The 27,229-nt window shown below is 29.2% G+C and overlaps 2 protein-coding genes across 8 annotated transcripts; both read right to left on the reverse strand.

The window, feature by feature from the left end:
- Positions 1-15,606: 15,606 nt before the first annotated feature.
- Positions 15,607-18,808, reverse strand: LOC7460967 (E3 ubiquitin ligase BIG BROTHER-related). 4 transcript variants are annotated; one of them, XM_052452872.1, is made up of 5 exons: positions 18,622-18,808; positions 18,147-18,322; positions 17,704-17,804; positions 17,119-17,629; positions 16,297-16,427 (listed from the first exon to the last, which is right to left on the reverse strand). In XM_052452872.1, exons 2-4 carry the CDS (start codon positions 18,242-18,244, stop codon positions 17,142-17,144), a joined length of 687 nt encoding a protein of 228 aa, XP_052308832.1. In that variant the 5' UTR covers positions 18,245-18,322; positions 18,622-18,808; the 3' UTR covers positions 16,297-16,427; positions 17,119-17,141. The 4 variants fall into 4 exon arrangements, 3 of the variants coding, with proteins under 3 accessions (XP_024457151.2, XP_052308832.1, XP_052308833.1); XM_052452873.1 differs by lacking the exon at positions 18,622-18,808 and having other exon boundaries at positions 18,147-18,605; XM_024601383.2 differs by lacking the exons at positions 17,704-17,804; positions 18,147-18,322; positions 18,622-18,808 and having other exon boundaries at positions 15,607-16,427; positions 17,119-17,258.
- A 5,418-nt stretch (positions 18,809-24,226) lies between these two features.
- LOC7460968 (proteasome subunit beta type-3-A) lies at positions 24,227-27,190 on the reverse strand. Of its 4 annotated transcripts, none has more exons than XM_052453357.1 (8): positions 27,059-27,190; positions 26,999-27,014; positions 26,725-26,906; positions 26,303-26,410; positions 25,997-26,086; positions 25,331-25,415; positions 24,608-24,702; positions 24,227-24,460 (listed from the first exon to the last, which is right to left on the reverse strand). In XM_052453357.1, exons 2-8 carry the CDS (start codon positions 27,002-27,004, stop codon positions 24,412-24,414), a joined length of 615 nt encoding a protein of 204 aa, XP_052309317.1. In that variant the 5' UTR covers positions 27,005-27,014; positions 27,059-27,190; the 3' UTR covers positions 24,227-24,411. The 4 variants fall into 4 exon arrangements, with proteins under 4 accessions (XP_052309317.1, XP_052309316.1, XP_052309318.1 ...); XM_052453356.1 differs by having other exon boundaries at positions 26,999-27,028; positions 27,059-27,188; XM_052453358.1 differs by having other exon boundaries at positions 27,055-27,177.
- Positions 27,191-27,229: the final 39 nt, after the last annotated feature.

A 27,229-nucleotide genomic window follows, 5' to 3' on the forward strand; every position in this document is an offset into this window, starting at 1 on the left:
AGGAATCTAGGATCAAAAGTCAATGCTCGGACGGCTAGGATCATTTTGATGATCTGGACCATGAATTGTGAAAATCATTGTTTTAAAAGACGATATGCTCGACAAGTAGATACAAAAACCAGTGTTCCACGCCTCGATCAGCCTGTAATAAATGTTTTATTTTTATATTTTAAAAACAATTTAAATATTTTTATTTATTTATTTATTTTAAATTAATATGTTTTTTTATGTTTTTATATCATTTTGATGCGCTGATATCAAAAATAATTTTTAAAAAATAAAAAAATTATTTTGATAAATTTCCGAATGAAAAACACTTTAAAAAATAACTGTAACCATATTTTCAAATAGGCTCTAAAATATATATAAATTTTTTTTTTGTAAAAAATCCAAGTTAATTGACCTGGGGGACTCTCTAGTTAAAAATTTAAATTGATTTATTAATCTAGTTGAACTTAACCTTTAATTTATTGATTTTTTTTTAAAATAATTTAATTAAAATAATATTTTTTTTAAATAAAATAAACCTTCTAATATGTAACCCAAGTTTTGTCCTGAATTACGTTATAAATCTATCATGAAAATAAGATAGATGTGCTTTTTAATGATTGAGTTATAATCTAGTAATTGTCAGCTATTAAACTTAATTGATTCTATAGTAATAATTAAGTAGATTTTGATGACTAGCTATGATCATTCTCAATTTATTTTCCCTCAAATACTTCTTTCCATAATCAAAACTTCCCAACTTATGTAATTTCCCTTTCATTTTCCAGTTCTTCAAATAAAAAAAAAATTTGAATACAAAGAATAAGTTATAATTAACAAACCTTTGCTACTATCTCTATTGTTTATTGTTTTTATTAAAAGAATGTTTGGAAACGCAGGTCAACCCGTGTTTTTAAATTTTTTTTTTTGTTAAAAATTAATTTTTTTTAATGTTTTGGATCGTTTTAATACGCTGATCTAAAAAATAATTTTTTAAAAATAAAAAAATATCATTTTAGTGCATTTCAAAATAAAAAATATTTTAAAAAATAATTATAACTACATTTTCAAACATGTACTAACTCTACTTGCATTTTTTTGGGGTTTTTTTCGTTGTTGGATTGCACTTACAAGTTCGCTAATGGGAGAATGTGTTTTTTCTAGGCAGTCCAAAAACATAATTAATTTAGGTGAATTTTCTTCATTAAACTAGCAATTTATGTCCTTACATATGTTATTAATGTCATCACCCATGATATAACCGCTCGAACTCCTAATTTTCCTTTCTTGCTTGATTTTATTTTATGGAATGAATAGATCGCACAGCGGTTTTAATTAAGGTGATATTCAGTAAGCTTTAAAATAGGATAAAATACTTTAATAGCAATTTTTTTTAAGGTGAAAATGATATTAATTTAATAATTATATACAGCAAAATTAATTTTATAGCACTCATGCTAAACTACTAGATACTTACAACATAAAAATGAGATATACACAAAGAAAAGAGAGCAATAAGATAGAGTTTTTTCATTAAAAAAAATTAATTTGTTAATAAAAAATATATTTTTTTATCACTTTTTAGTGGACCAACTATAATTTTCTCTTCTTTTTATGTCTATCTCTTCCCCATACAATAAGTATCTAGTAATTACAACACGAGTACTATAAAATTTCTTAGTATATATTAGCAGGATCCTTAAATTAATTTTATTTTCATATTCTTAAGAAACTGCTCTTGAAATATTTTCATAAGTGTTGCAGAGAATATGTAAATTTTTAAAGAAACAACTATATTTTTTATTTATATAGATTATTTTTTACTAATAGTATTTTACTAAACTCTACTTGATATACCAAAATATAAAAATCATCTAGAATACTCAAAATTATTGATTAGGTTGACTTTGAAAATAACACTAGATAAATTTGTTTTTGAAATTTTATTGGTAATGAGCATCGATGATATTGTGTTGAGCATTCTACAATACTTAGCTAGGTGTTCAGTTTTATTATAAATAAAGCATTTTTCACTGAATTTCAAGGAAATTTCTATAATATTATTTTAAATTTCTAACAAACTGTAAATCACTCCTCTATAGCATATACAGCCCCCATTTGAAATCATATAAACTTTAAAATCTCGATGGACTGTAGATAATATTTTAACTTATCCATAACAAAATAAAATAAAATATATGTCATCAAAAGAAATCAAGCATGTATTTGTGTCTTAAACCCAAAGTTACTTTGTTTAGATTCATTTATGACTTTTCAATCTTTTATTATATAAATTACAAGACAATCTTGTATTTTTTCTATGTGAAATAGAGAATTCCGAGTATTACAAAAACATATTAATTAAAAGTTTTTTGAAATAAATCTTTTATTCATCTGTAATTTCTTTAATCATATTAATACTTCATACTAAAAAAAACTTTTATTGAAGAATAATTTTCAATAAAATTTTAACAATAAAAATGAATATAATTTACTTTGAAATCATATAAACTTTAAAATCTCAATGGACCGCAGATATTATTTTAACTTATCCATAACATATAAAATAAAATAAAATAAAATGTAGGGGGGGGGGGGACAAGGAAAAGTCTAGAGACCTACCAAAAGGTGTTCATAGCAGCTCCCCCCTTTAACTCCTATGTCCATAACTAATTATATCAATTACTAGAATTAAGTCTTGTAGTTTGGCCTAAATTACCTTCCATAAAAAAAAAATCCTGATAATTTTTTTTGTCTTAAAACCAAATGTTTTTTCTTTGAAATTAAACTATTTAAGAAAAAAAGATTGTTCAGACTATTTAATGATCGGCTGATATATATGCTCATAAAAAATATTGTTTTATGGGTCAAAGAATTATTTTATAATAAACTATCCAAGTTCAAAATAGATTAGCAAAAAATAAACTTAAATTCAATCTTGAAAACTTGGGACCCGAGGCACATGATTAAGCCGAGCCAAGCATGTATTTGTGTCTTAAACTCAAAGCTACTTTGTTTAGATTCATTTATGACTTTTCAACCTTTTATTATATAAATTACAAAACAATTTTGTATTTTTTCTATGTGAAATAGAGAATTCCGAGTATTACAAAAACATATTAATTAAAAGTTTTTTGAAATAAATCTTTTATTCATCCGTAATTTCTTTAATTATATTAATACTTCATATTAAAAAAAACTTTTATTGAAGAATAATTTTCAATAAAATTTTAACAATAAAAATGAATATAATTTACTTTGAAATCTCAATGGACCGCAGATATTATTTTAACTTATCCATAACATAAAAAATAAAATAAAATGTATGTCATCAAAAGAAATCAATCTTGTCGTATTAGGATAGAAAAGAGAAGGATCGAAAATGACAAATGAAAACAACCGAAATAATTACTGTTGCTTAAATAAAGTATATGCGGTCATTGGTCAACCACAATGAAAACTTGAAGTGGTGTCTAAGCATGCGGTGTTTTTTTAAAAAATACTTTTTATTTAAAAATATATTAAAATAATATATATATTTTAAAGTTTATTTTTATCATAATTTGAAAGTATAAAAAAGTTAATTTAAAGCAAAAGAAAAAGAAAAAATTAAATATTTATAAAAATATTTTTAAAAAACAAAAACAAACATTCTTGCAAAAAATAAATGTATGATTTTGCTCCTCATCCGTCGATACTGAGTGCCTGTTTTGGAATGTGATGTAAACCATGTTTTTAAAAATTTTGAATGTTTTTTTGCAAAAAATAATTTTTTTTAATGTTTTCAGATCGTTTTGATGTGCTGATATTAAAAATAAAAAATATTATTTTAATATATTTCTAAACGAAAAATATTTTAAATAACAACTGCTACTACAATTTCAAATAGCCTGAGTTTTGAACCACAAATAACAAAAAGCTACAAATTGTAGCTTCTCACACCAGCGATCTCCTCTGCTTCTCTCTTTGATAGTCACAAACCTATCTGAAGATAAATTGGGCAATTAGAATGTAAAATGCAAATAAAAGGTGAAATGCCGTAGAAACAAAGAAATATTTTGATAAAATAACATATTTTTGAACGTCGTAACACATTAAAGGTAGAATCGTAATGTCAAATAGACCAAGTTTTTTTTTTTTTTAAAGGTGTCGTTTTGTCATTTATTTAAATTAAAAAATTTATTTTTTAAAAATACACGGTTAAATCATAATGCAAAATAAACCCTACCGGAGAACAGTAAAGTTGAGAGAACTGTGACTGTGGTTCATGGATTATGTGGAAGGAGACAAGTAGGCGGCCAATTGGCGAGACAGCATAAGTTCTTTTTTGAACGTGTTTTTATTTTTTATTTTTTTGGCCAATTAGTAAGAGCAAGGCCCTTTTCATGTGAGGGCACAGTCAAATTTAACATGACAGAAAAAAGAAAAAAGAAAAAAGAAAAAAGAAAAAAGGGTAATGTTCATTTAACCTGGACAAAGTGTAGCATAAAAATATAATAAAAAAAAGGGTCAGTGCCATCCCACTACGAGTCTTGTTAATCAAGTTTTGAGACGATGGGATGTTTGCAGTCCACATTCGTCTGGTGAACTTAATTCATTATATTAATGCTCTATCTTAGCTTATTGGATCGAATTTTATTATTATTATTATAAATACTCCAATAATTATAAAGTTGACAAACAATTTTTCTTCTCTCGCGTAAACTAAGTGTGTGTTAGCCGTTGAATTCAAGATACATTTGATTTTGATGTTGCGGTGATTATTGTATTTGAACTGTTTTTTATTAAAAATATATAGAAATAATTTTTTTATTTTAAAAATTTATTTTTAACATCAACACATTAGAATGATTTAAAAATAAAATAAAAATTTCAAGTAAAGAAAAAATAAAATTTTAAAAACACAAAAACAAACGATTTGTAAACTAAGTGTGTGTTGGTCGTTGGATTTGAATCTATTTGGTGTTGTGATAGTGATTTCTTTTAAAAATATTTTTTATTGAAAATATAAATAAATAATGTTTTTTTTAATTTATTTTTGATATCAGCACATCAGAACGATTTAAAAACACCAAAAATAGAATAATTTGAAGAAAAAATATAAAAAAATTTATTTCTTTTTAAAATATTTTTAAAATACAAAAATAAATGGCTTGAAATGGATTACTGAAATAATTGAATGTTAGTTATTTATGGTCAAAACTCTTTGATTTCTAACTGTGTTTACCCTGTTTGGGAGTGTGGTTGTGGTTGCTTTTCACTTAAAATATATCAAAATAATATTTTTTTTATTTTTAAAAAATTATTTTTAAAATCAGCGCATTAAAATAATCAAAAAATACCAAAAAAATATTAATTTTGAGTAAAGAAAAAAATAAAAAAATTTAAATTTTTTTAAAATTATTTTTGAAACACAAAAACAAACAGAAAAATCCAAATCATTCTTTCAGCCTTTAGATTTTCCAGCTTGAACGAGGAACAGTTCAATAAATTAGTGTTGAAGAAACTTGAGGGAAATGGCTCCATTTATAACTGTATTAAGGGTTATGTCTAATTTCTCCTTTTATGTTTAATTTTATCTAATTTGTTTTTAGAAAGTTTTTGCATTTTTGTTTTTTTATCTATCTTTCTGTCAAATTCTCACCACCATCAAAACTCACACGATTAATTATCTCTGCACAATCTTTTTCAAATTATCCTCTGTTTTCTTCAGAAGATTACTAATTTTGTATTTAAAGATTCTAAGATAGTAAGAAGGATGTCTTTGTGGAGTACAGATGACTGGAGGGGGAGATTTCTTTCAAAGAAATTCACACTGATCCTTAACAATGTTAGGATCTTGAATTTTCCTCCCATGGTTTTTGAATTTTTCCATTACTTAATGATATATTTATGAACTGTATACGAAATTATTATTTAAATGGACTATTTAGTGTCTTGCAATTAGATTTTAATATGATAATACTGTTTAAATCCAGTATTATGTAATAATAAAGTAACTCTTTTGTGTAAAAATCTATTAAATCAAGAAAACTAGAAAAAAAATAACTGAAAAAACCAAACTGTGAAAAAAAACTGATTATAATTTTTAAAAAATTGACCGGTTTGGTTTCGGTTTTATAAGCCTGAAACCGAAAAAACCGAACCCAAACCGAGAAAAACCGAGCCAAACCGAAAAACTGATTTGAACTGGTTTTTGTTCTAAAATCACCGAACCAAACCGAAACAGGTCGGTTTGAACTGGTTTTGGTTTTTTTTTTTTAAATCCAGTTTGATTAATTTTTTTGATAAAAATCAAACCGAACAAAAAATAATCACTAAGATAGCAACCCTTCGCGGGTGAGTATTAGTGGCAGATCGAAAATTGATATTTTCATAACATTTGTACATAGCAACACGAAATGATATATTGGTCTTTCACTATCCACTCGATCTGTGAATAGTGGTTTCTTTTAGAGATAGCCATGAAAGTCTATTCAATGAAGGTCCACATTTACCTGTGAAGACGGGTGCTAACCCAAAGATTCGTTTGGTAACCTTCCAATCTGTTTTAAGCTACATTGACCTTGGTGACCACGCTTGGCAGTGGTGCTGAAAATTATTTTTTTTAAAATAATGTTTAAATATTGTGTTTGTGTCTTTTTTTTTTATATATAAAAATTATAATTTAAGCTGATTGGATTAAATAAGTTATTTTTATTTTAATTAGATGATAATAAAATTATCATGATAACTTTGACAAAAAATATTTTTCCAAAAAAAAACAAGATATAGCCCAATTCATAACCTATTAAACATGACATGATGAAATGAAGTAAGAAAAAGTATCTAAACAAATTGACCCTGGTCAACTTGAGTTAGTATGACAAACTTGTAATCCCGATAATCAAGGCCAAGCTAACTTGAGATATCCCATCAAACACGCTACCAAGATAATGAAATCGAAATAACTCGATAGAAAAAAATTAAAAAAAATTATAAATCCCATTTTCTCTTTAAAAAAACCTATCAACCCGTGTTCACTCTTCAAACTCGTGACTCGGGTCATTAAACCCAAAACATCTTATCTGAAAAAATTATGAAGCACAATTCTTAATCAATCATATATTAAAAAATAAAATTAAAAAAAAAAATTCAATTATAAATTATAAATTTTGATTTTATTTTCTTTTATTAAGAAATACATACTTGTTTTTATAAATATGAAAAATCTTTATTTTCTTACACTACTCGCAATCAAATTTATACATATTATATTTCCCATATTTGTTTTTAGACGATAAATATAGATCTTTCTTTACTTCTAAATTATATAAAAAAATGTTGTTGCCTACAAGAGTAGGTGTGTATTATTGATGTTTAAAAATAACATTTGATAAGTATGAATAAGGGTTTAAATTAAAGTTAGAAGGAGTTTGTAGGATGTTAAAAAAATTATTTTGAAATATGGTTAATGAATATATTTAAGATCAAATTAAAAGTGGGGCTAATTTATTGCAGGGTTAAAATTTTATTAAAAATTATTCTTTAACAAAAGCTCTTTAACATAGAATATTAATATGATTAAAATAAATTGTGGGTGAATGAAAAATTGATATCAAATAATCCTTCTTAACTTATTTTTGTGAAACCCAAAACCCTTTATCCAAAATTTAAAAAAAAACACAAGATTCTCATGTATATAAAGTTTATATAGTGGAAAGTTGAAGAGTCATGAATGAGCCTAAGCAAAGCGGTTTTGGGTTTAAGCCACGTGAACGCACTCACTCATCTTGGCACAAGCTCGAGCACTAACACAAGCTGGAGCCCCGAGCTTCAGGATTTCAAGTCTCGAGTTTTTAGCATGGGTTTAGGTTTTATTTTTATTCTCGACTTGAGTTGGGTTTGTTATAAAATAATCTTTTGTCTCATAAAGAATTATTTTTTACCAGTCCATTAGCTTGTCCAACTCATGAATAAAGTGTTTGAACGATCTTATTTTTTAACCTAAATAATTTTTTTTATTTAATATACGACATGTTAGATTCTAAAGCCAAAAATATCAGGTTAGTTTTGTTTCAGGATGAATAATTATGGCTAATAAATAACGATAATTAATTCTTGCACTACATTATTTTTTTGTTAAAAAATCTACTATACAAAAAAGGGTTGAAGGAATAGTGTTTTATATAGTGTTTTATATTAATTTTCAAACTCTTCTTCACCTTAGTTTTCATTTTACCTTCCTTAGCATTAAACTCTGTTTTCCCTTTGTTTTTCTTCTACCCTAGAGCTTAGTTTATGTTATTATAAAAAGATATTTGAGTAATATTTTTTTTAAGTTTTCATTTTACCTTCCTTATTTAGAAGTACAACTAAACAAAGTGTTGTTTTTGAAATTCTGAAAGATTGATTGCATACATTTTCTTTATATCAAGAGAGGAGAAATAAAACTCTAAAAATAAATAATTGATCTTTGGCAATGGCGTATTGTTATTTAAATTTGGTTACAAGCTCTTCAATACCTAAGTAACTTACATATACATTGTTTTTTCTAAGTAACTTACGTATATATTGTTTTTAGTCTAATTAGGCTAATTATGCTAATTATCTATATATATGATAAGATATTTAATTATTCAAGTGTTAGGATATTTGATTATTCAAGTATAATTTTAAATATTCAATTATACGCTTTTGCTTAGAATGCATACTCATTATTCTAATTTTTATTTTAAATTCTATTGTAACTTTATGTTATTTACCTTATTTTATAAAAGTGCATGCAATATAAACCAAATAATTATAATCACTATTCAAATTTTTGCATAAAAAACTTAAAGCTTTATTTAACTTCTTTTTTATTTAGTTTATACATATAATTTTCTGCAAAATAGTTTTATAAGCTAAAGTTTAACCTCTAATGTAGTTTGTCATGATCATCCAATTTATTTTAAACAAAATTATTAAAATGATGCATGCTAAAAATATACCTTTTAAATAAACAATTAAAAAGCGATTAAATCATTTGTCTTAGTTATAAAACTTGTATTTGTTAATTTGATTAGTTTTATGGTTGATCTATATATTTAAATTATTTGTTTCATAATTGTATATGAAAAGCCAAAGTTTTAACTATAATTATTTGTCTATTGTTTATATAGAATTATCATGATTTCAACTCAAACTTGGTTGTCCAAACTAATTTTGCTTTGACAAGTAGTACATTGGTAAGAAGGATTCTACCAATTGCCTTTTATGATGCATGATGAAAAACTTAAAAACATTAATGGATTGAATGTTAAGAGGTGACATTAAAAAAATATTGTTTTATGTAATGATCTTAAAATTAGATAACTTCTTGTCAAATAAAGTTCTAAAATTGTCAGATACTTAATATGATCCCATTGTTAGATGGTCATGAATGTACGAAATCATAACAATTCCATGTACAAGAACTACAACTTGAATGAATTGAATAATACATTGTATGATGTGCAGAGTTTAATAAAGAGTACAAAAGCACTATGAGAAGCTTTAAACCAAAAATATTATCGTACCCAACATGACTTTGGATAATTATTCTTTTTGATTCTCATCGGTACCCATGTTCACTAATTCCAACTCTTTATAATGTAGTTTTATCATATATTTTAATGATTTTACTAACCTAGAAACTCTTCAACATCACTCTCCTCTCATTCCTCCTTATCCATTGCAATTATATTTTCTCCTAAATTAGGCCAAATATGCTCACTGTAATGATTTTGGATATTTATAGATAGATCGCTTTTAGAATTTTTAAAGCAAAAGGTGTGTTGAATAAGCGAATGATGAATGGATGAAGAAATGAAAAGAAAAAGAAGACATAATTGGATTGAAATCGCATGATCTCGTTAATTAAAGAGAAAACAACAAATAAGGCTCATCATAAATACATATTTCTTTTTCAGCATTTTGAGCTATGATTGCTAAAAAAATCAGGATAACAATAAAAATATTACTTATAAAACAACATTTGAATTTCTTTAATTTCCTAATTGTCTAGCTTCTCCCTTTCGACACATTTCCTTTCTAGCTCTTTAATAGATGATGTCTCTTTCAGAGCATTGACAGTCAACTGTGAAAAAACCATAATTTAAGGACCAATTGAACCTAACTCGGGATAGATGACATAACCTTTAATCTATTTCTCTTCCAAGTTATGAAATGAGATATCGACAAACACCTTGTTCAAAAATTTCACCTACCGGGCAAGGAAAGGTGTTGCAGATATGAGGAATATCAATCTACTTATCATTAGGATCACTCCTTTTAATATGGGCCATCCCCTTCTCACACTTTCTTTTTACCACTCTCATATAGTCCTTTCTCCTTGAATTAAAACCCATGCTAAATCGATGATCGGTATATTTCAACTTTAAATAGTTGATTTGCTTTGGTAACCATGTGTTCAGGTCATATCTCAGTGGCAACCCATACTTTATCATATACTTAACAACCGTTTTTATAGCTCTTAAAATCTTTAACTTTCTCAACAATGTATTCTTAAATACAAAATCAACATTTATAATCTTAAAGGTGTGAAGATTTGCATTTTTATTCTATAACACTTGTAGTATGAATCCAGGTTTGTCGTCACAACATACTATAAAAAAAGATGGATGTTAATTACTTGGAATGTAACTTGAATAAGTTATGGCTAGATGATCAACTCTATATGAATACTATCTAAATAAACCATTGTATGCTCTTGTCATCATGTTTGCAGGCCTTATATATGACGCATCAACTAGTAAATGGTCTAGAATGTGTTTTGCTAAGACATTGAGGGTTAAACCATTATCTATATAAAAAAACTTAGCATTGCACAGTCTTTACATTTCACCAAAACATACAACAATTTATTATGTCATGTTCTTTTTAGATCTAGCTTTTCTTAAGGAAAATACAAGTAGTTTATAACTAGGATCTTCACTATTACGTGTTCTATGGAATCAGATATAATGTTTTATAGAACATAAGCTTCATTCAAAACCTTCTACAATGCATTGTGATGCAATTTTGAACTATAAATAAGCTAGAATAAGGAAATTCATGTTGGGGTTTTCTTCAATTGATCAACTATACTATAGTCACTATATTTCATTAGCTTTAGAAACTCACTAGCCTCTTCATCGTTTATATACTTGTTAACTTCATCTTTTTTAGCCAACTCTTTAACTGCTTTTCTTTTTACCATTCTTTGATTTTTAAACTTCTTTAGTATAAAGCACCTTTTGTTTATAGTCAAACCCTTACTTGTTTACATAATAAGAAATGATTTTTCCTTTTAAAAGGTGTATCTATAGGTATTAGGTAAAACATGATAATCATTATTGGTTTGATAAGCAAACATTAACATAATCACTCTAAATAGTCCATTGGTTGATATCTACATACTTTTGCTTTCTTTCATTGAATGAATAACATCCTTACTTTATATATAGCTTTCCCAACATTAATATGATTTCAACCTCATGATGAAATTTCTTGTAGTCATTTATGTCATGCCTTGACTCATAATGGAATTATAATATTTTTGAGGGTCCAACATGACCTATGTCTTTGATGGTGATAATTTACTATGGATAACATCTTAAACAATCTACTCATTGTTACTTTCAAGGTTTCTTCTTTATTGCCATCATCTGAGTCACTGATAATCACATTTATATTTTCATTATTTGTAGTATGATTTGGCAAAGGATTGGTGTTTACATAAGAGGTATTATCAAATGTTATCCAACTAGCTTTAATGAGTTGCATGAGTTTGCTTCTAAAAGTGAAACAACTATCAATGTTGTGCCTAACAACACTAGTATGATGTTCATGTTTTTTGCTTAGGTTTATACCACTGGGGATAAGGTTGAAGATGTTTTTGTGGAATAAGGGTGATTTGTCCAATATTGATAAGTCTTTTAAATAGAAAGGCTAAATAATTCAAGACATCGCGATTACTATTTAGCCAAGTAAATTTGATAGTATTTTACTAAGAAAAGTTCAAAGCCAAAAAATAACTATCCTAATATAATGATCCATCAAATTATTTTCTCTCTACAAATCCTTGATTCTTTACATACTAGTCAGACAATTTCCATTCATGTGAGGATTGTTAGAAAATTTATTTAAAACCATGGTTAAACCACATTTGAGGGCAAGATTATAAGTAGTTCCTTTCTCTTTTAGGGTTAAAATTTTGTTGGAAATTATTCTTCAAAAAAGTTCTTTAAAATAAAATATTAATATAATTCAAATAAATAATGGATAAATAAGAAATTGATCTCAAAGAATCATTGATTGATATATCTATATGAAACCTAAAATGCTTTATCCCACATAAAAAAAAACACAAAGTTATCTTGTTGTTTATATAATGGAAAATTATAAAGTCATAAATAAGCATAGGCAAAGCGCCTTTGGGCTGAAGCCACTCATGCTTGCTTGCTCGCTCGGCTCGAGCTCCAGGTCCTAAGCCTCGGGCTCTTGGTCTCGAGGACCAGGCTTTGACTTGAGTTTTTTTTTGTCAACTTATTTTGAACTTGGGTTTGAGTTTATTCTAAAATAATTCTTTGATCCATAAAGAATAAAAGTTCTGAACAATCTTCTTTTTCTTCTTAAATAATTTATTTTCAAATGAACAATGTCTTGTAAGGTAAAAAACCAGTTAGGTTTTTATTCTTTTTATGGTGGGTAATTAAGGTATACAACGAGAATTAATTCTGGTACAATAACATCTTTTGTTCCAAAAATAAATATAAATAGAGTTGAAAGGGAGATGCTATGGACATCTTGTTGTAACTTTCTAATTTTTTTTAAATTGTTTTTTTTCCAGTTTATTTTGTTTTTTTCTCTCTATTCTAGAGTTTAAGTTATAGTCCATCATTGATAGTTTTTGAATTTTTTATTCTTTGGATTTGTAGACTTTTAAAGAAAATATATTCTTGAAAAGTATAGTTTGTGAGATTATAAGAGGCTTATTAATATCATTATGTGTACACCAAAAAAATAAACAATAAAATTTTAAAAATAAAAAATCTATCCTTAATAATAATAAATATTCAACTTTATCAGATTTTTAGTGCTTTAAGTACATTACAATAGTTTAGTTTAAGTATGATATTCAATTATATATATAATTTATAATCAACACAGTTTTACTAAATTGTTTTTTTTTTCCCCGCCGTTCTCATTTTTGAAAGATAAATTATGAAGCCAATTAAGAAAGCTGAATATATCAGTGTGTCAAAACACAATTAAAAAAATGGTAAATGTATTTTTCAAAAACAGCTCCAGCTGTCAATTAAAAAGAAAAACCTGAAGTTATCTAGCTAATTAGCCGACTACTTTTCTCCTTCAGCAGTAGTAATCAATGGACCACATTTCTTTCAACGTCAGTCAATTCTTAGCCCCAACTTGATGTATTAATCAAGTTATCAAATAAATCACTTTTGACCAGGTGAGGATTTTCTAGTAAAATATTTAATTTTTATTTTGTTTCATCCTCAAAATCAAATGATTTGCGTTTTTGTACTATATGCATGTAAGTTTAAGGTATTTTTGCAAGTTAATGATTAAATAAATTTTTAATAATTATAATTTTAAAGTTTATAATATTTAAATTGATAATTTTTAAAAAATAAATTTAAAATCTAACTAATTAAACTTTGTTATCTCATATGCTTTCTATCATAGGATGCCATTTCTATATGTTACGGATGTGTTGGGATGTTATCAACGGTCTAAATCATTTTTTTCTCGGGAAAATAGCAGACAGCTTGGGATCAAAACTTTAATATAGCACATGCCTAGGTGTATTATTGATGGTACCAAATTCCCATCGTAATTTTGAATTTATCTTGTTTTGGGTTGTGTTTGGACTGAGGTTTTAGTAAAATTTGAATATTTTTTATTATTTTGATGGTCTAATATAAAAAATTATTTTTTAAAAATAATAATAAGACTTTATTTTTATACATTTCAAGTAAAATATACTTTAAAAAACAATAACTACCATACATTTAAATATTCAAATATGCTAAAAAAAAATAGTTTTCAGTTGTACTAATTTGATGCATGTCACCCTCCTTTTAAAAAAAAAAAAATACATTAGGTAGCTAAGAATATTGCTGCTGTGTGAGAAGACTAGTGTATATCAGCTTGTATTAAGGATCTTAGTATAATTTGGCTTGATGAAAGAGGTAAGAAGAGATTTATTCCTATTAATTAAATGAAGAAAATTGTGAAATTAGTTAATTGCATCTCAAGTCCTATAATCTTGCCTAGAGTTCACTTTCATCCTTTGTTTTTTCAAACTCAGGTCGACAAAAAATCTCAGTTTAAGAATAAGATATAAGTTATTTTTCAAAGTGTTTTCGTTCAAAAATATATTAAAATAATATATTTTTATTTTTTTAAATTTTTTTTTGATATCAGCATATTAAAATGATATGAAAATACTAAAAATTTATTAATTTAAAATAAAAAAAAATTAAAAATTTCCAAAATCATATTTGAAACATAAAAACAAATGGGTCAAAAGTGAATTTGCTGCATGCTCCATTAAATTACAGCTCCCATCGCATGCTTTAATCGGAGTGTTGTTTAAGGCCCAGAATAGTTTGTTTTTGGACCATGTTGAAGACGGGCTGCCACATAGGGGCGGTGTGTTTCTCATGGCGGCCTTCATATGAATACTGGAAAACATGTTCAATCTAGAAATTTAGGGGCTGTTCAGAAACAAAATAATATTTCAATTTTTTATAGGTCAATAGAGTTAGAAAAATAAAAATTGAAACTCTCAATTAAAATAATTTTTTTCTCATCTAAAAATTTAGTTTTCTAGTATTTCAAATTTATATTGAGTTAGAAAGAGAGGTGATGCAAATAAAAAAAATAAATAAAAAAATTAAAAGATATATGTAAATTAAGATATTTGATCTCGTGTCATGGAGAGTATTTATTTTTTTATTTAGTTATATGTCAATAAATGTTTTTGTAAGAAAATTTATAATTTAAATTATATATAAAAATTAATAATTTTCTAGTATGATTCTTATTTTTATTTTTTAAAAAAGGGACGGTGATAACTTGGTAAAAATATATATGTTTTTAAAAATAATATAATTCAATCTTTAGTATATAGAAATTCAATCTTGAAGAATAAAATTAAAAAAGTATTAAAATTTCTTCTTTTAGTGATTTTGTTAGTTTGCAAGGAGGTTATCCTTTCCAACCCTCCTTCCAGAGAGTTTGAACATTAAAAAAGATCTCTGGCAGGAAGAGCCATAATAGCCCCCGAAAGTAGCAGCGATGGAAAATTTAATCCTTTAGTGGTAATTAGAGTTTTGTTTTGGGCCTTATAGAAGGGACGGAATTGGGCTTACTACTCTGGGCTAGGCTTTAACCCAATCAGCACTGACATGGTTTAAAATTATGAAGATGTCCACTCGTATTTCACTCTCTGTTACCCCTTCCCCCCCACAGCTCTCAGAATCTAATGTTCTTGATCTCCTTGCGCGAAGTTCAGCGATGGGTGACCTCTGATTGGCGCGTTGTCATCCTATCCTTTATGAGAGACAAATTTGAGTCCCATGGCGAGAAGAAAAAACAGAGGCCTCTTCAAGTTTTTTTATTGAATGGGCTAAGTTTAGTCGAAACCCTTGGCATGCTTTTATTTATTGATGTACAGTTTCAATCGAGTTCATGAACAACCAATGTTACAATCAGATTAATACCGAGTCTTAAGAACTTTACAATGCATATCAAGTGGAAATAACTAATCAGTCCTAGAAATATTTCTAGGCGATGATACTTCGGTGCTGCAAATGGGGCAAATCTTGTTGATTTGAAGCCACTTGGTTAGGCATTCAGAATGATAAGGATGGTCACAAGAAAGAGCTACCAGTGATTCATCTTCTTCGTATTCCATCTGACAAATCACACACCGATCAGTCCCAGTTTTGTTTGCTAAAGATCGATACTTCCATGGATGCAAGCAAGTAGATATTTCGTTTACTGATAGTCCTCTCTTCTCCTGCCCTATAAACTCTCCCAGTGCGATCAACTCTTCGTAAGATAGCTCGTCCAGGTCAATCTCATCCTCATCCTCATCCTCTTCCTCTTCCATATCCTCATCGCTGTCACTATCCTGTCCTTCCTGTTGGAACTCCATTTCAGATTCGAATTCGAGGCTTTGGAAGAACTCGTAGTCGTTGCCACCCTCATTGCTGTCAATGCTTGAAGCTTCATCACTTTCTTCCTTATTACTGTCGCTTTCGATGGTTGTGAGAATTGTGAAAGCCCTCTCTTGTTCTTGCAAAACCATTGCTATTGCATTATCTGGATGGACTTGTTCGAGCTGGGTACAAGGGACCCACCTCGATGCTAGTTTTCTCTCTTCGTTCTCCATCGAATGAGCCCTGCTGATATCTCGAAATAGTTGCAGTCAAGGATAGAAAAATAGATTCTGCTATATATGATCAGGATAAAGATACATAAAGGAATAGTGTGAAGGAATTAATTAGGAGGTTTCTTTAGACAAAAGGGAGCTTTCATGCAAAGAAATGGAAAACCAACTCTCATGTGTTAGATGTAAAATTCCAGATTCCTAGAAGTTCAAAGTTCAGACACTAAAGTTTGTACCATTCTTGCCTCTCACATTTTTACACAGCCAGCTTTTGTGTTTTCTTTTGAGAGAAGGAAGCTTTCGTACGTGCTTGAAGCAATTGAAAACCATTTCCCATAAGTAATATGATATCCTATTCGAAAGTTCTACCAGTTAAGCTTTGTAGAGACCTTGCTGTCTGTCCAGGCAATCTCCAAAATCTAACCAGCTGTAGGTATCCGTGGGTTATAAATTCGTATGAACTAGACACACATAAAAACTTGCTATGATTCTTAGTTATTGATTAATTAAAGGTTCAGGAGAAATATGTATTCAAGGGTTGACCTTTTATATAAACAGTGTCCAAATTATAGAAATGGCTGTTTACCACAACCCGCATTCAAAATCTGCGTATGACACTGCTGTTTCAGGAAATGAATACCATGCGGTGAAGAAGAACCCAAAAGCTTCTACTCACACAAGTATATTCAATCATGTCTCCGTACCTTTAGTTCTTGATATCAGATGTTCACCGCCTTTGTCTTGGATAAGCCCTTCCCCTAAAACCTGCCCTTTTCCGCACAAACTGCGACGTGTGAGTTACACGAATGCTATGAATTGTGCTGAAATGTTTTCCGTGCTTAGCATTAGGGATTCTTCCAGATCCATAATCAAAATCTGAGCCTAAACCTACTCGAATACGGTGACTTCTTGGCCTCAAAGACTTCCTTAAGTGAACTCTCCTGTAATCCCTTGTTCGACGAGATGATGAGCCACTTATTTCCATGGTTCTAGGTATATGATCAAAGTCTTCTTCACTTGTATCAAACTCTGATGAGTCACTTCTGTGGCCATGCCTTACCCTTTTGAGCATTATAAGCTTATCACTCATGAAAATGCAACAATACCCCCACATAGAAAACCAAGCAACCAAACATGCCCAAGCCGTTTTGCAGAGGCTATGGCCAACGCACTGGCAAATGCCCGTTTTATAGAGCAGGTAGAAGAATAGGAGCACTGCAAGTTAGTAAAATGTGAAACTGTGAAGATCAACCGTCATCTGAATCAATGTTAAATACATTCCAACTCACCAATGTATAACAGAGCTAGTACAGCGACCATCTTTAGTAGGTTGGCAACACAGAAATTCTCGATGTAACAAAAAAAATCCCATGGTGACGCACAAACTGAACTGCATCATAAAGCGCAAACAACAAATAGAAGAATTGAAAGGGCGGAATCAGGAAAAAAAATTCACAAGATACAGATGTTGAAACCAAATTCCCATTATTCTTGACGCGTAAAAACTGAGAAACTTTTTTACAGGTTTATAAGGCCCAAACCAATCATATTATTTGTTTACAGGGATCCATAACAACAACGATAATAATATCAAGATCTATAGGCCCACATGAACCTGGTTCGAGCAACAAATTTCACAGATCCTACTTAAAGAAAGGTGCATCCATGGTTTATTCTAAAATGCAGATGATGTATGCAAAGAATTAAAGATCAGCCGGTAATATTTACGAACCTGCAAGACTTTCCAGCAAGAAAATCGAGTGGAGAACCAAAAAGGTCGCCGATGACTTTAGTAAAACCTGAAAGGAAGGAGATGATTATGTTACCCATCTATAATTCAAGCAACGCCTAATAGGTGATGATCACAGCAGACTTTCGAAAGTTCCTTATTCCTTCTGTTGCTCACTCCTGCAATAGTAATGAACATGGATTAGTCTCTTGCAACATTTTAAGAACACTCAGAGTAGAAACTACAAATTTGTTTTCCTGAATTTTCCTTTTGCTCTTAATTCCGAGATTTTGCTTTCGGATAAACAGTATTATGCAGAGAAATCGATTCCACGATGAAATTTACAACATGAGAAAAATTACCACTACCCTTCTGAATCGTTTGGCAGTAGTAGACTGTGACAGAAAATTTAACTCACGACTTACGAAGGTTATAAGAAAGAAAACAAAAAAAAGAGCATAAGAACCGAAGACTTCACTTGTTTTAGCGATGTGAAGAGCAATGAAGCCGCATCGAAATCCGAAATTTCATATTCATCCGAAAAAAATAGAGTGAAGGATGGTGTCAAGATGAAAGTGGTCATCAGTAAACGAAGAGACATGTAACGTTCATCTGTAACCGTCTTTCAAAACACTTTCTTAAGACCGTTTTGTCCTTGTATCCAATCCAAAATATAACCGGATCAATTGATACCAAAAAGTTCATTCAAATCATTTTTTTTTAAAATTTAAACCAAACTGAATAATCGGTCCAAGTCAAATTAGTTTCATTTAATTCAGTTTAGTTTTATATTTTGAAAAACCAAATTAGTTCAAGAATCAAAATAAACATGTTTTGATGTTAATTTGTTTTTACAAGCCTTAAACGGTGTTTAAGATAATAATAAACGTTGATTTTTAATGTCTTGAAAATCAAATGGATTTGCATTTCAAGTTTCAATAAATGTCAAATTAATTAAAAAATTGAAATTGTCATGTATTATAATCACCCAAGAAGAATATCACAATTTATATCCATGTATTCGTAATTACCAAGTTTTTTTTAACTGAAATTTCAGCAGAGTCTTCATTGTATTTTTAATTTTAAATTATCGACTCAATAATTTCTCACATTACAAACAACAATCACAATAGTTATCCCATCATACTGGATTTTCATAGCTCAACCATAATATTAACTTCCTATTTGTTTTTAGATTTAACATTATGATATTCTATAGAATGGATATTTAAAGCTAAATAGCTAATGCCATATATACATCATTTTCTTTTTTAAAAGAAAAAGGATAAATAAGTTTAAATAGGTATAAAACAAAACTATAAACTAACTTAATAAGGACAACTTTTTAAAACTATATCATTCACAAGAAAAAAATTTAAACATTATAATTCTTAAAAACAAAAATATATTACAATAAAATATTGGTTTTTCCAATTACATCATTTACTTAACAAAAGATATTTATTCATGCAACTACTTCCTGGCTTGAGGGTGAGAGGTAGTTAGAAACACGTGCACGCGCGGGCACATGTTAGATTGATTAAAATTTACACTTTATGGTAAACAAATAAATTAAAAACTATTTATTTATGCTCATTTATATATTCCCCACATCATTTAATGGAATAGATTATCTTTAATGTATTAACATCTTCATCAATCCTTAATAAAAATTTCAAAAAAACTTACAAAAATACCAAAAGTGCCTCTAGGCAAACCCAATTATTTAACTTCAATTTAAATCATCTAAATTCTACAATTTCCTATTAAGTCCCACGACCTAGTCCCTTGTTATTGATTAGGTCTCACGACCTTTCATGTACCAATTAAATCATTACATCAATTGTCATTCATTCATCATACCAATCAATTACCTTCTTTATATAAAATTTTGAATTCACACTTTATTCCTGTCAAGAATTTCCCATTATAGTTACATAAAACGTTCATTTCTTTTCTTCTATTCATTTTTTCACTTTCTTTTTTATTGACACATTTTTATATAAATTTCTCATTATTTAATCCAACCAATCAATTTTTTATTTTTACACGAGTCTAATTGGTTTCTTACCCACAACCTGTACGTTCTCCTTTTGTTTCTTCATATAATTAACATATAATTATCATCATCATCATCATCATCATCTAGCTTTCGGGTGACTCAATTGAATTCGTTTAAACATATATTTTTTTCCATAATAAATAGTTAAGAAAATTTATAATCCTCTTCATTTCAATACATCTTTAGCCGAACATGGGAATGAAGGAAATTATAATTCTTTTCTCCTTCTTAATTTCATCCAATAACATTCATCTAACCAATAATCCCCTACAATCCTAATCAATTTTATCAAAATCCTCAATTTACAATTTTTATCATTTCTATTATTGAAATTAAATCCTTATCCAACCCTAATTCATGCATACAAACATAAATTAACCAAAATTACAACCATTCATCATACATTTAATTTAATGTCATCCTCACGTACATCTAACAATTTCAATTCATGAACAAAATCACAGGTTCAATGAAATTAATCTAGGTATTTCTTACTTTAATGGGATGATTTTACATGTGTTGGATGTGATGAAAAAACAAAAAAAAACAAGGCCCTCTTCTATCTTTTTTTTTCTTATTTTCTTCCAAAACGCTAACCCATAATCTATCCCAAAAAATAACCAAAACACTCAATTTCTTCCTTTTAATTTCTTATTTAAATCTAGCACACATTAATTCTCTAAATTTTGAGTGGATTTGACAAGAATTTTGAAAGAACAAATCATTTTTTCCCTCCCATTCTCTTTGCTGGAAATGTCATCATGGTGGAAATGTCATCAACCATGAGAAGAAAATTAGGCATTTATATTGCCCAATTTACTAAATTTGCGCAGACCCATAGTTTTTTTAGGTTTTTCCTATTTTTCCCCCAAGCTTTCCTTCTCAATTAATTCATGTCTTACCACTTTTTTCTTTCTTCAATTTCACCCCTCTCATTTATTTCTTTTAAGTTCTTTGATTTATTCTAACTCATATTTATTTTCGAGTTGCATAATAATTTAATTTTCACTCAAACTAAATTTTAGTTGGGTTTTTACATGTATCATACAACATTAACGCTTTAACTAGACCAACAACAGCAAAAACATACGAATAAGAACAATGCATAAAGGTAGCATCAATCAAACAAGAAAAAATCAATCTTTCCCACCAAGTCTCACTTCAATTCCTCAGTATTTAAGCAACTAAAAAAAACATAATCATGTCTTTTTTTTGTTCAAAAAAAGTAATGCATCTTCAACTAGCAAAGCAAGTTTTAATTATAAAATAATTTTCAAAAAGTTATTGTTACTTGTATAACTATCTCAATTTCACTATAGATGAAATAATTATTTGGTCAGTTAGTTGGATAACATAAATAAAAAATCATTATGTATCATATTCCAACTTATTGTCTAACCAAAGTGTTTGGAAGTAAATTTTAAACAAGTCATAGTGGTAAGGGGTGTGAAACTATTAGTTAGAAGGGACAACACTTTATAGTCTTATAAATTTTTATAATCATGATTAATAATTAAATTTATTCCATAAAGGGTACACAATCTGAAAACTATGCATTTATAGGATTGAAGTTGAATCTCATCATGTATTCTCGTTAGGAATTTCATGATGAGACAAAAAAAAAGGTGTAGCGAACAAAAACTTTCCTAACAATTAACATAAAACAACATAATTACATTTTTAATATATATTAAGGTTATCATTACCATAAAACACAATTAAAATTTGTAATTGCTATTTACATTTGCATACTCATTACAATAAACTAGAAAAACATTCCTAACAAACTCAACAATATGCCATCAAGACATCAACTAATCCTAGGCCATCTAGTGTAAAAGAGGTAATTTTAATGTTGAAGTAGATAAAAACAATAATAACAAATTAAGATCGAAAGGTTAACATGAAGAGCAATATGAAAAGAGCTCGAGAAATTTTAGTCATACTCAGTTCTTGTAATAAAAAAGAATAATCTGAATTTTATTCTCAATAGTAAAAAAAATAAATATTATAGTTCTCTTATGCTTCTTAACTAATTCAAAAAAAAACAAATCCTAAATATAATAAAAGAGTTCTAAACTAGATGGGAAAAAAATATATCCTAAATTAACTAAAAAATTATAACTAATCATATATAGTAAATTTTAGTCCTAATATGAGAGACTTACAAACCTCATATGGCTACTATAATTTAACCTTATAATAAAATGAGCTTTTATAATTTTTAAGCAAAATTTTAGCTCAATCTAAAAGTCAAATTGAAAATCATGTTTCTTACTGTAAGCTATGTGTTTAAACAAATCTCTTGCATTAGTCTTTATATGTTGAATAGAACTTACTCTCAAGTTTAAATTATTCTTACCTTGATCTTATATATGTTTAACTAAGGTTGACCTTACAACTGGTCATATTTGAGAATTTTAAGTAGACAACTTGGCTCCTTTATTTTTCTTTCTTAGTGCAAATATAATATATAGAGTCTTAGTGCAAATGTAATATATAAAGGTTGTTTAACAACCATTTTCCCATTCATTACTAGTTATGACTACTACATTAGCAGAATTGGTTGCTAGGTTTGCTAGTCAACACTTGTGGACTACTAGGATGATACATGGTTGAACCATTGATACAAAATCTGGCATAGAAGTTCATCCAAGCCTCAAAATAAATATTCCTTCTAGCTCTTCATATGATTTTATCTCATTCTTCAAATCACGTGCCAAATCAAAATATTTTAAATCACGTGCCAAATCAAAATCTTTTAACTGAGTATTGAATTTAAAATCCAGCATGACATATTGTCCTTAAAAACAACTAGAATGTTCTTTTTTGAAGACATTTTTTAACTATACTAAAACCACCTTAAAATTCTTTAAAAGTCAACTTTGAACACTTGATTGTTAACAAGGAACAATAGGTTGGATTATTAATTTCCTTGTGGGTGAAAAACTCTATCAGTTCTATATCTTCTAAGTTAGCTCCAAAAAAGGCTTTTGGAGTATCAAATAATTATTCACTTTCATGATATAATCCTTTAGACTCTAATTATATATTTCTAAGATTTTTGCAACATCAACCTCAATGACATTTTAAGCTTCTTTCTCATCAAATGTTGGTGGTTGATTCCAATCCATAAATAAACTAGAATCATAAATATATATATATATATATATATATATAATTTTTAACATCATATTCATCACAATCAAAAAGCAACCTCTTCTTTTTATGCATTTGAAACCTCTACATCACATCATACATGAACAAGCCTTGCCCTACAACTTCTTCTAGCCATGATTATATAATAGTACACAACAATAAATCATTAAAAATATTTGAGTTTTGATACCAACAAATAAATGGAAACAACAATAATAAATTAAGATTAAAAGGTTAACATAAATAGCTATACAAAAAGAGCCTAGGTCTCAATTCTCACAATAGAAGAACTCAAACACATCTTTCTAAACCTGATCACAAAACTCCTATGCAACATAAGGCCTGTAGGTTCATTCCATGCTAGATTTTGAAGAAAAATGTAAGCAAATATTCAAACATAGTTGTTGCAGTGCAAACATGGAATACACAAAAGGTCCTAGTTAATTAGAGTAAATGATGACAATAGAGCACACATAGAAAATCACTTTAGACAACATGATTTGTCTAAAACCAAAAACTTGAAAAGAAAAAATTGAGTTAATTAGATAAACAACCAACAAAGTCATGAAAAATAGAATATGCAGAATCTAACCAAGAACTGTAAGTGAGGGCTAATGACACCAGAATCTAACCAACAAAGGGGCTGAGGAAGATGGTGAAAGACTGAAGGTGTTGTTGAGGCTTGGAGGAGATGGTGGAGGTCTTATATTAGTATTAGTCTATTAGATGAAATTTTCTCTTTATTAACTAGCGAAGACTAAAGAATTGTTGGGAATGGAGATAGCTGCGTGCACCATTTTGCCAAGCAATGATTAGGGTATCAATTTTCAAAGTAAAAGCCACATCCAATACACGCCATAACTAGACAATAAGGTGAAACTTCGCTAACGCACTTCGAAATTTTATCCAAATTACATTTTTTAACCATTCCTGCAAGATAACATCTCCCATTAACAAAGAAAACAGAATGTTCCATTAAAACTCCAAGTCTATGGTTTGGAAAGATAGAAAAACTGGTGGCATCATGGACATGTAGGAGGGCTTCCATCAATCCATCCTTCCCTTTAGGATTTTCTCTCTAATTTCATCAGGGGTGCTGCAGCATAACCATAAAATTTGTTAAGACTCGTACCGGTTAAATGACTCAATGCCAGAAAGCAATAGCCAATACACCACCTCAAAGATGTACAGTTTGATAAACTATTTGAATAGGCATTGAAACAGAAATTAATAGAAGGCTTACACAATATAGATGTGTCCTCCCCAACCACTCAAGCAGTCCCGATCTACTGATGCTAGTAATGCTTGGGACACAACTTCAAATAATTCCTCAGGTTCCTGGCCAGCAATTATAACAAACAGTTAATAAATACTCTCATGACTGGACAGAAAGAAGAGGCTTCGTTCAGCAATCACAATAGCAATGCCCAACCACATCACCACTTGCTTATTTGAGGTAACCAGCTCCAGAACTTAAAAAATGGGATAGATGTCCATTGGAGTCGCATACAAGATCTAAATGTTATATCAATAGCTTCTATGCCAAAGTTCCAGCTTGATGTGGAACATAACAATATTGTGCATTAAACTAGCAGCCTATCCATTCCTAAGTCAAAAGTGTACTATCTACTTTTTCCAATGCAATTAATGACAACTATCCACCTTATGTTTGTAAACTTTTCTTTTAGACCACAAGATGCCATGGTTCAAAATTGGCTTGTAAAGAAAATAAACTGAAAATTATGAGACAGCTCAGTGTTTACACTGACCAAGAAAAAAGACATTGAACATGAAAAGGTGAATTATGGTTTTTACTTAAAACAGGATTATATCTTTAACCGGCAAGTATACCAATTTGTCACTGCTATTGTTGTGCACAAAGAGCAGAATGATGACACTTATGTCCATTCACTTTCCGCATTCTCTTTAGGTCAACTTTGAACCGCAAGGAATTAAATTAACTAACCATGTCAGGCTTGAACAATGCTTCACAGGCACCATAAAGTGACTCAGAGGCTGAGCCGGCAACAACAAAATCTTTTGCAAGTTCCCTGCATTTGGGAAAGAACGAAAATATTACAACTGAAATAAATGATAGCACCACATCAAGAGGATAAATTTATTTAAGGGTGATTGCACTTTGGTTTATTTAACAAGGTTATTGCTTATATGGGAAACACACCACAAACTAAAGATGTCAAAAATATAGGCTGGTGTAATTAATGGCATATAAACAGCTTTGAAACAGAAGTCCAATAACATCCTTAACCGAGCTTTTCAAGACAAGTTACAGGTTATTTCCAATGTCCTAAAAATAACCTAAATTTCATAGGTTCAACAAGAACCTGGAGAGACAAGCAAATAAGCAAGATAACATCAGTTATTTTTCTAATCTTCAAATAGAGCTTCCAACACGTCAAGAAGAAATTATATAAAATTCCTTGAAATAAACAGGAGAAACTGAAGAAATGGTCATGATAGTTCTTCATGTTTTGCCAATCCACAAATAAAGGATCAATGATCTTCAACCTTCACTATGGACCATAGCACTTATAAGTTGCTGACAATACCATACAGGGGATTCTAAAGTTTGAAAAGATAAAAAAAAAAAAATGGAAGAAAAATAACATACTTGGCCCCAATGAAATCCATTGTGCAGATGAATGGCTTGTCATCATCACCCAATCCAGCAATGACAGGCTGGCAGAAATACGGACCAAACCTGAGAGAGCAACAATTGATATAACTGCTCTATAAGAAATGTGCCACAAAGAACCTTAGATTTCTACAGAATGAAACAAATTGAAGATCACATTAATCTTTATGCTACTTGCATGCTTGAACATCACAAAGCGTTCTTGATATGCAACCAAAGATACTCTTATTAGTTATTACACCAACAGAACTTCACTCTTGCTAATTAAAACCAAATCCAAACCTTTTCTCATATAGTATAGCAGAAACAAGGCTGGCAAAAGTCTCAGGCTTCATGTCCCTTTCTTCTCGCAGCTGGTACAGTTTGTGACGGAAAACAAGCCTCTGGTACCTACACATTATGACACCCACACCCACGAAATCCAAAAATCAGTCCATCCTCCAAATCACTACACAATAATCACAAAAACACCTATGATTTGAAGCATTAAGCATACTTAATTTTTTTTTTACTCATAATCAATCCTTTTCTTTTTCTCTGATGCGGTAAATCACAAAGCATTGCCTAGTCTACAAAAATCTCTACAATTCAAAAACCTAAGGAATTTACCAGTAGGTTTTATCATATATCACAAATTTTGAATTTTTTGCAAACTAAATTAAAAAAGCTAAGGAATAAATAATTGATGGGTGAGCGAGATGTACAGTGTTTGGGCGTCAGTGCCAAGGCCAGAGAGACCGACGAAGACCTTATCGTGGATTTTGTAGATTCGCTGGAAATCAGTGGCGACTGTTTGAAGGTTGACTCCAAGTCGGCGATCGCTAGCTATAGCGAAGCAGTTCTTTCCCACCATAGCAACTATGGCACTTCCATTGTACTCGAAGATCTGCCAACCAAACAAAATTAAAACGAAAAAATTGTAATAAAATGCAGAAATTAGGGTTTTGAAGAGAGAGAAACAGGTGAGAAAAAACTTACCGACATCGGAAAATGAAGAGCGAAAAAGAAAGAGAGAGAGAGAGAGAGAGAGAGAGAGAGAGAGAGAGAGAGAGTAAATAGCAGGAGAAGAGAATGGAAGAGGCCCTCGAGGATTTCTTTAGCTGTTTTTGTAGAGGAAGTTCACTTCAATATAGAATGCTGGCTTGTGGGAGAGGCAAGGAGTTGTGCTGGAATGGGCTATGATGGGTTGGTCTCGTTAGGCCTAACTAG

This window comes from Populus trichocarpa, chromosome 5 (genome assembly GCF_000002775.5).
Source record: "Populus trichocarpa isolate Nisqually-1 chromosome 5, P.trichocarpa_v4.1, whole genome shotgun sequence".
In the NCBI taxonomy this organism is placed as follows: Eukaryota; Viridiplantae; Streptophyta; class Magnoliopsida; order Malpighiales; family Salicaceae; genus Populus; species Populus trichocarpa.

Excerpts from the sequence above, each read along its gene's own strand:
- LOC7460967 (XM_052452872.1), bottom strand. The coding sequence starts at position 18,244 with ATGGGTAACATAATCATCTCCTTCCTTTCAGGTTTTACTAAAGTCATC. Across the intron at positions 17,805-18,146 it reads CTTGCTGGAAAGTCTTGCAG|TTCAGTTTGTGCGTCACCAT; the intron begins GTTCGTAAATAT and ends TTTATGATGCAG. Across the intron at positions 17,630-17,703 it reads ACTAGCTCTGTTATACATTG|TGCTCCTATTCTTCTACCTG; the intron begins GTGAGTTGGAAT and ends ACTAACTTGCAG.
- LOC7460968 (XM_052453357.1), bottom strand. Across the intron at positions 26,087-26,302 it reads GCTATACTATATGAGAAAAG|GTTTGGTCCGTATTTCTGCC; the intron begins GTTTGGATTTGG and ends TTGCTCTCTCAG. Across the intron at positions 25,416-25,996 it reads ATGGATTTCATTGGGGCCAA|GGAACTTGCAAAAGATTTTG; the intron begins GTATGTTATTTT and ends TCCCAAATGCAG.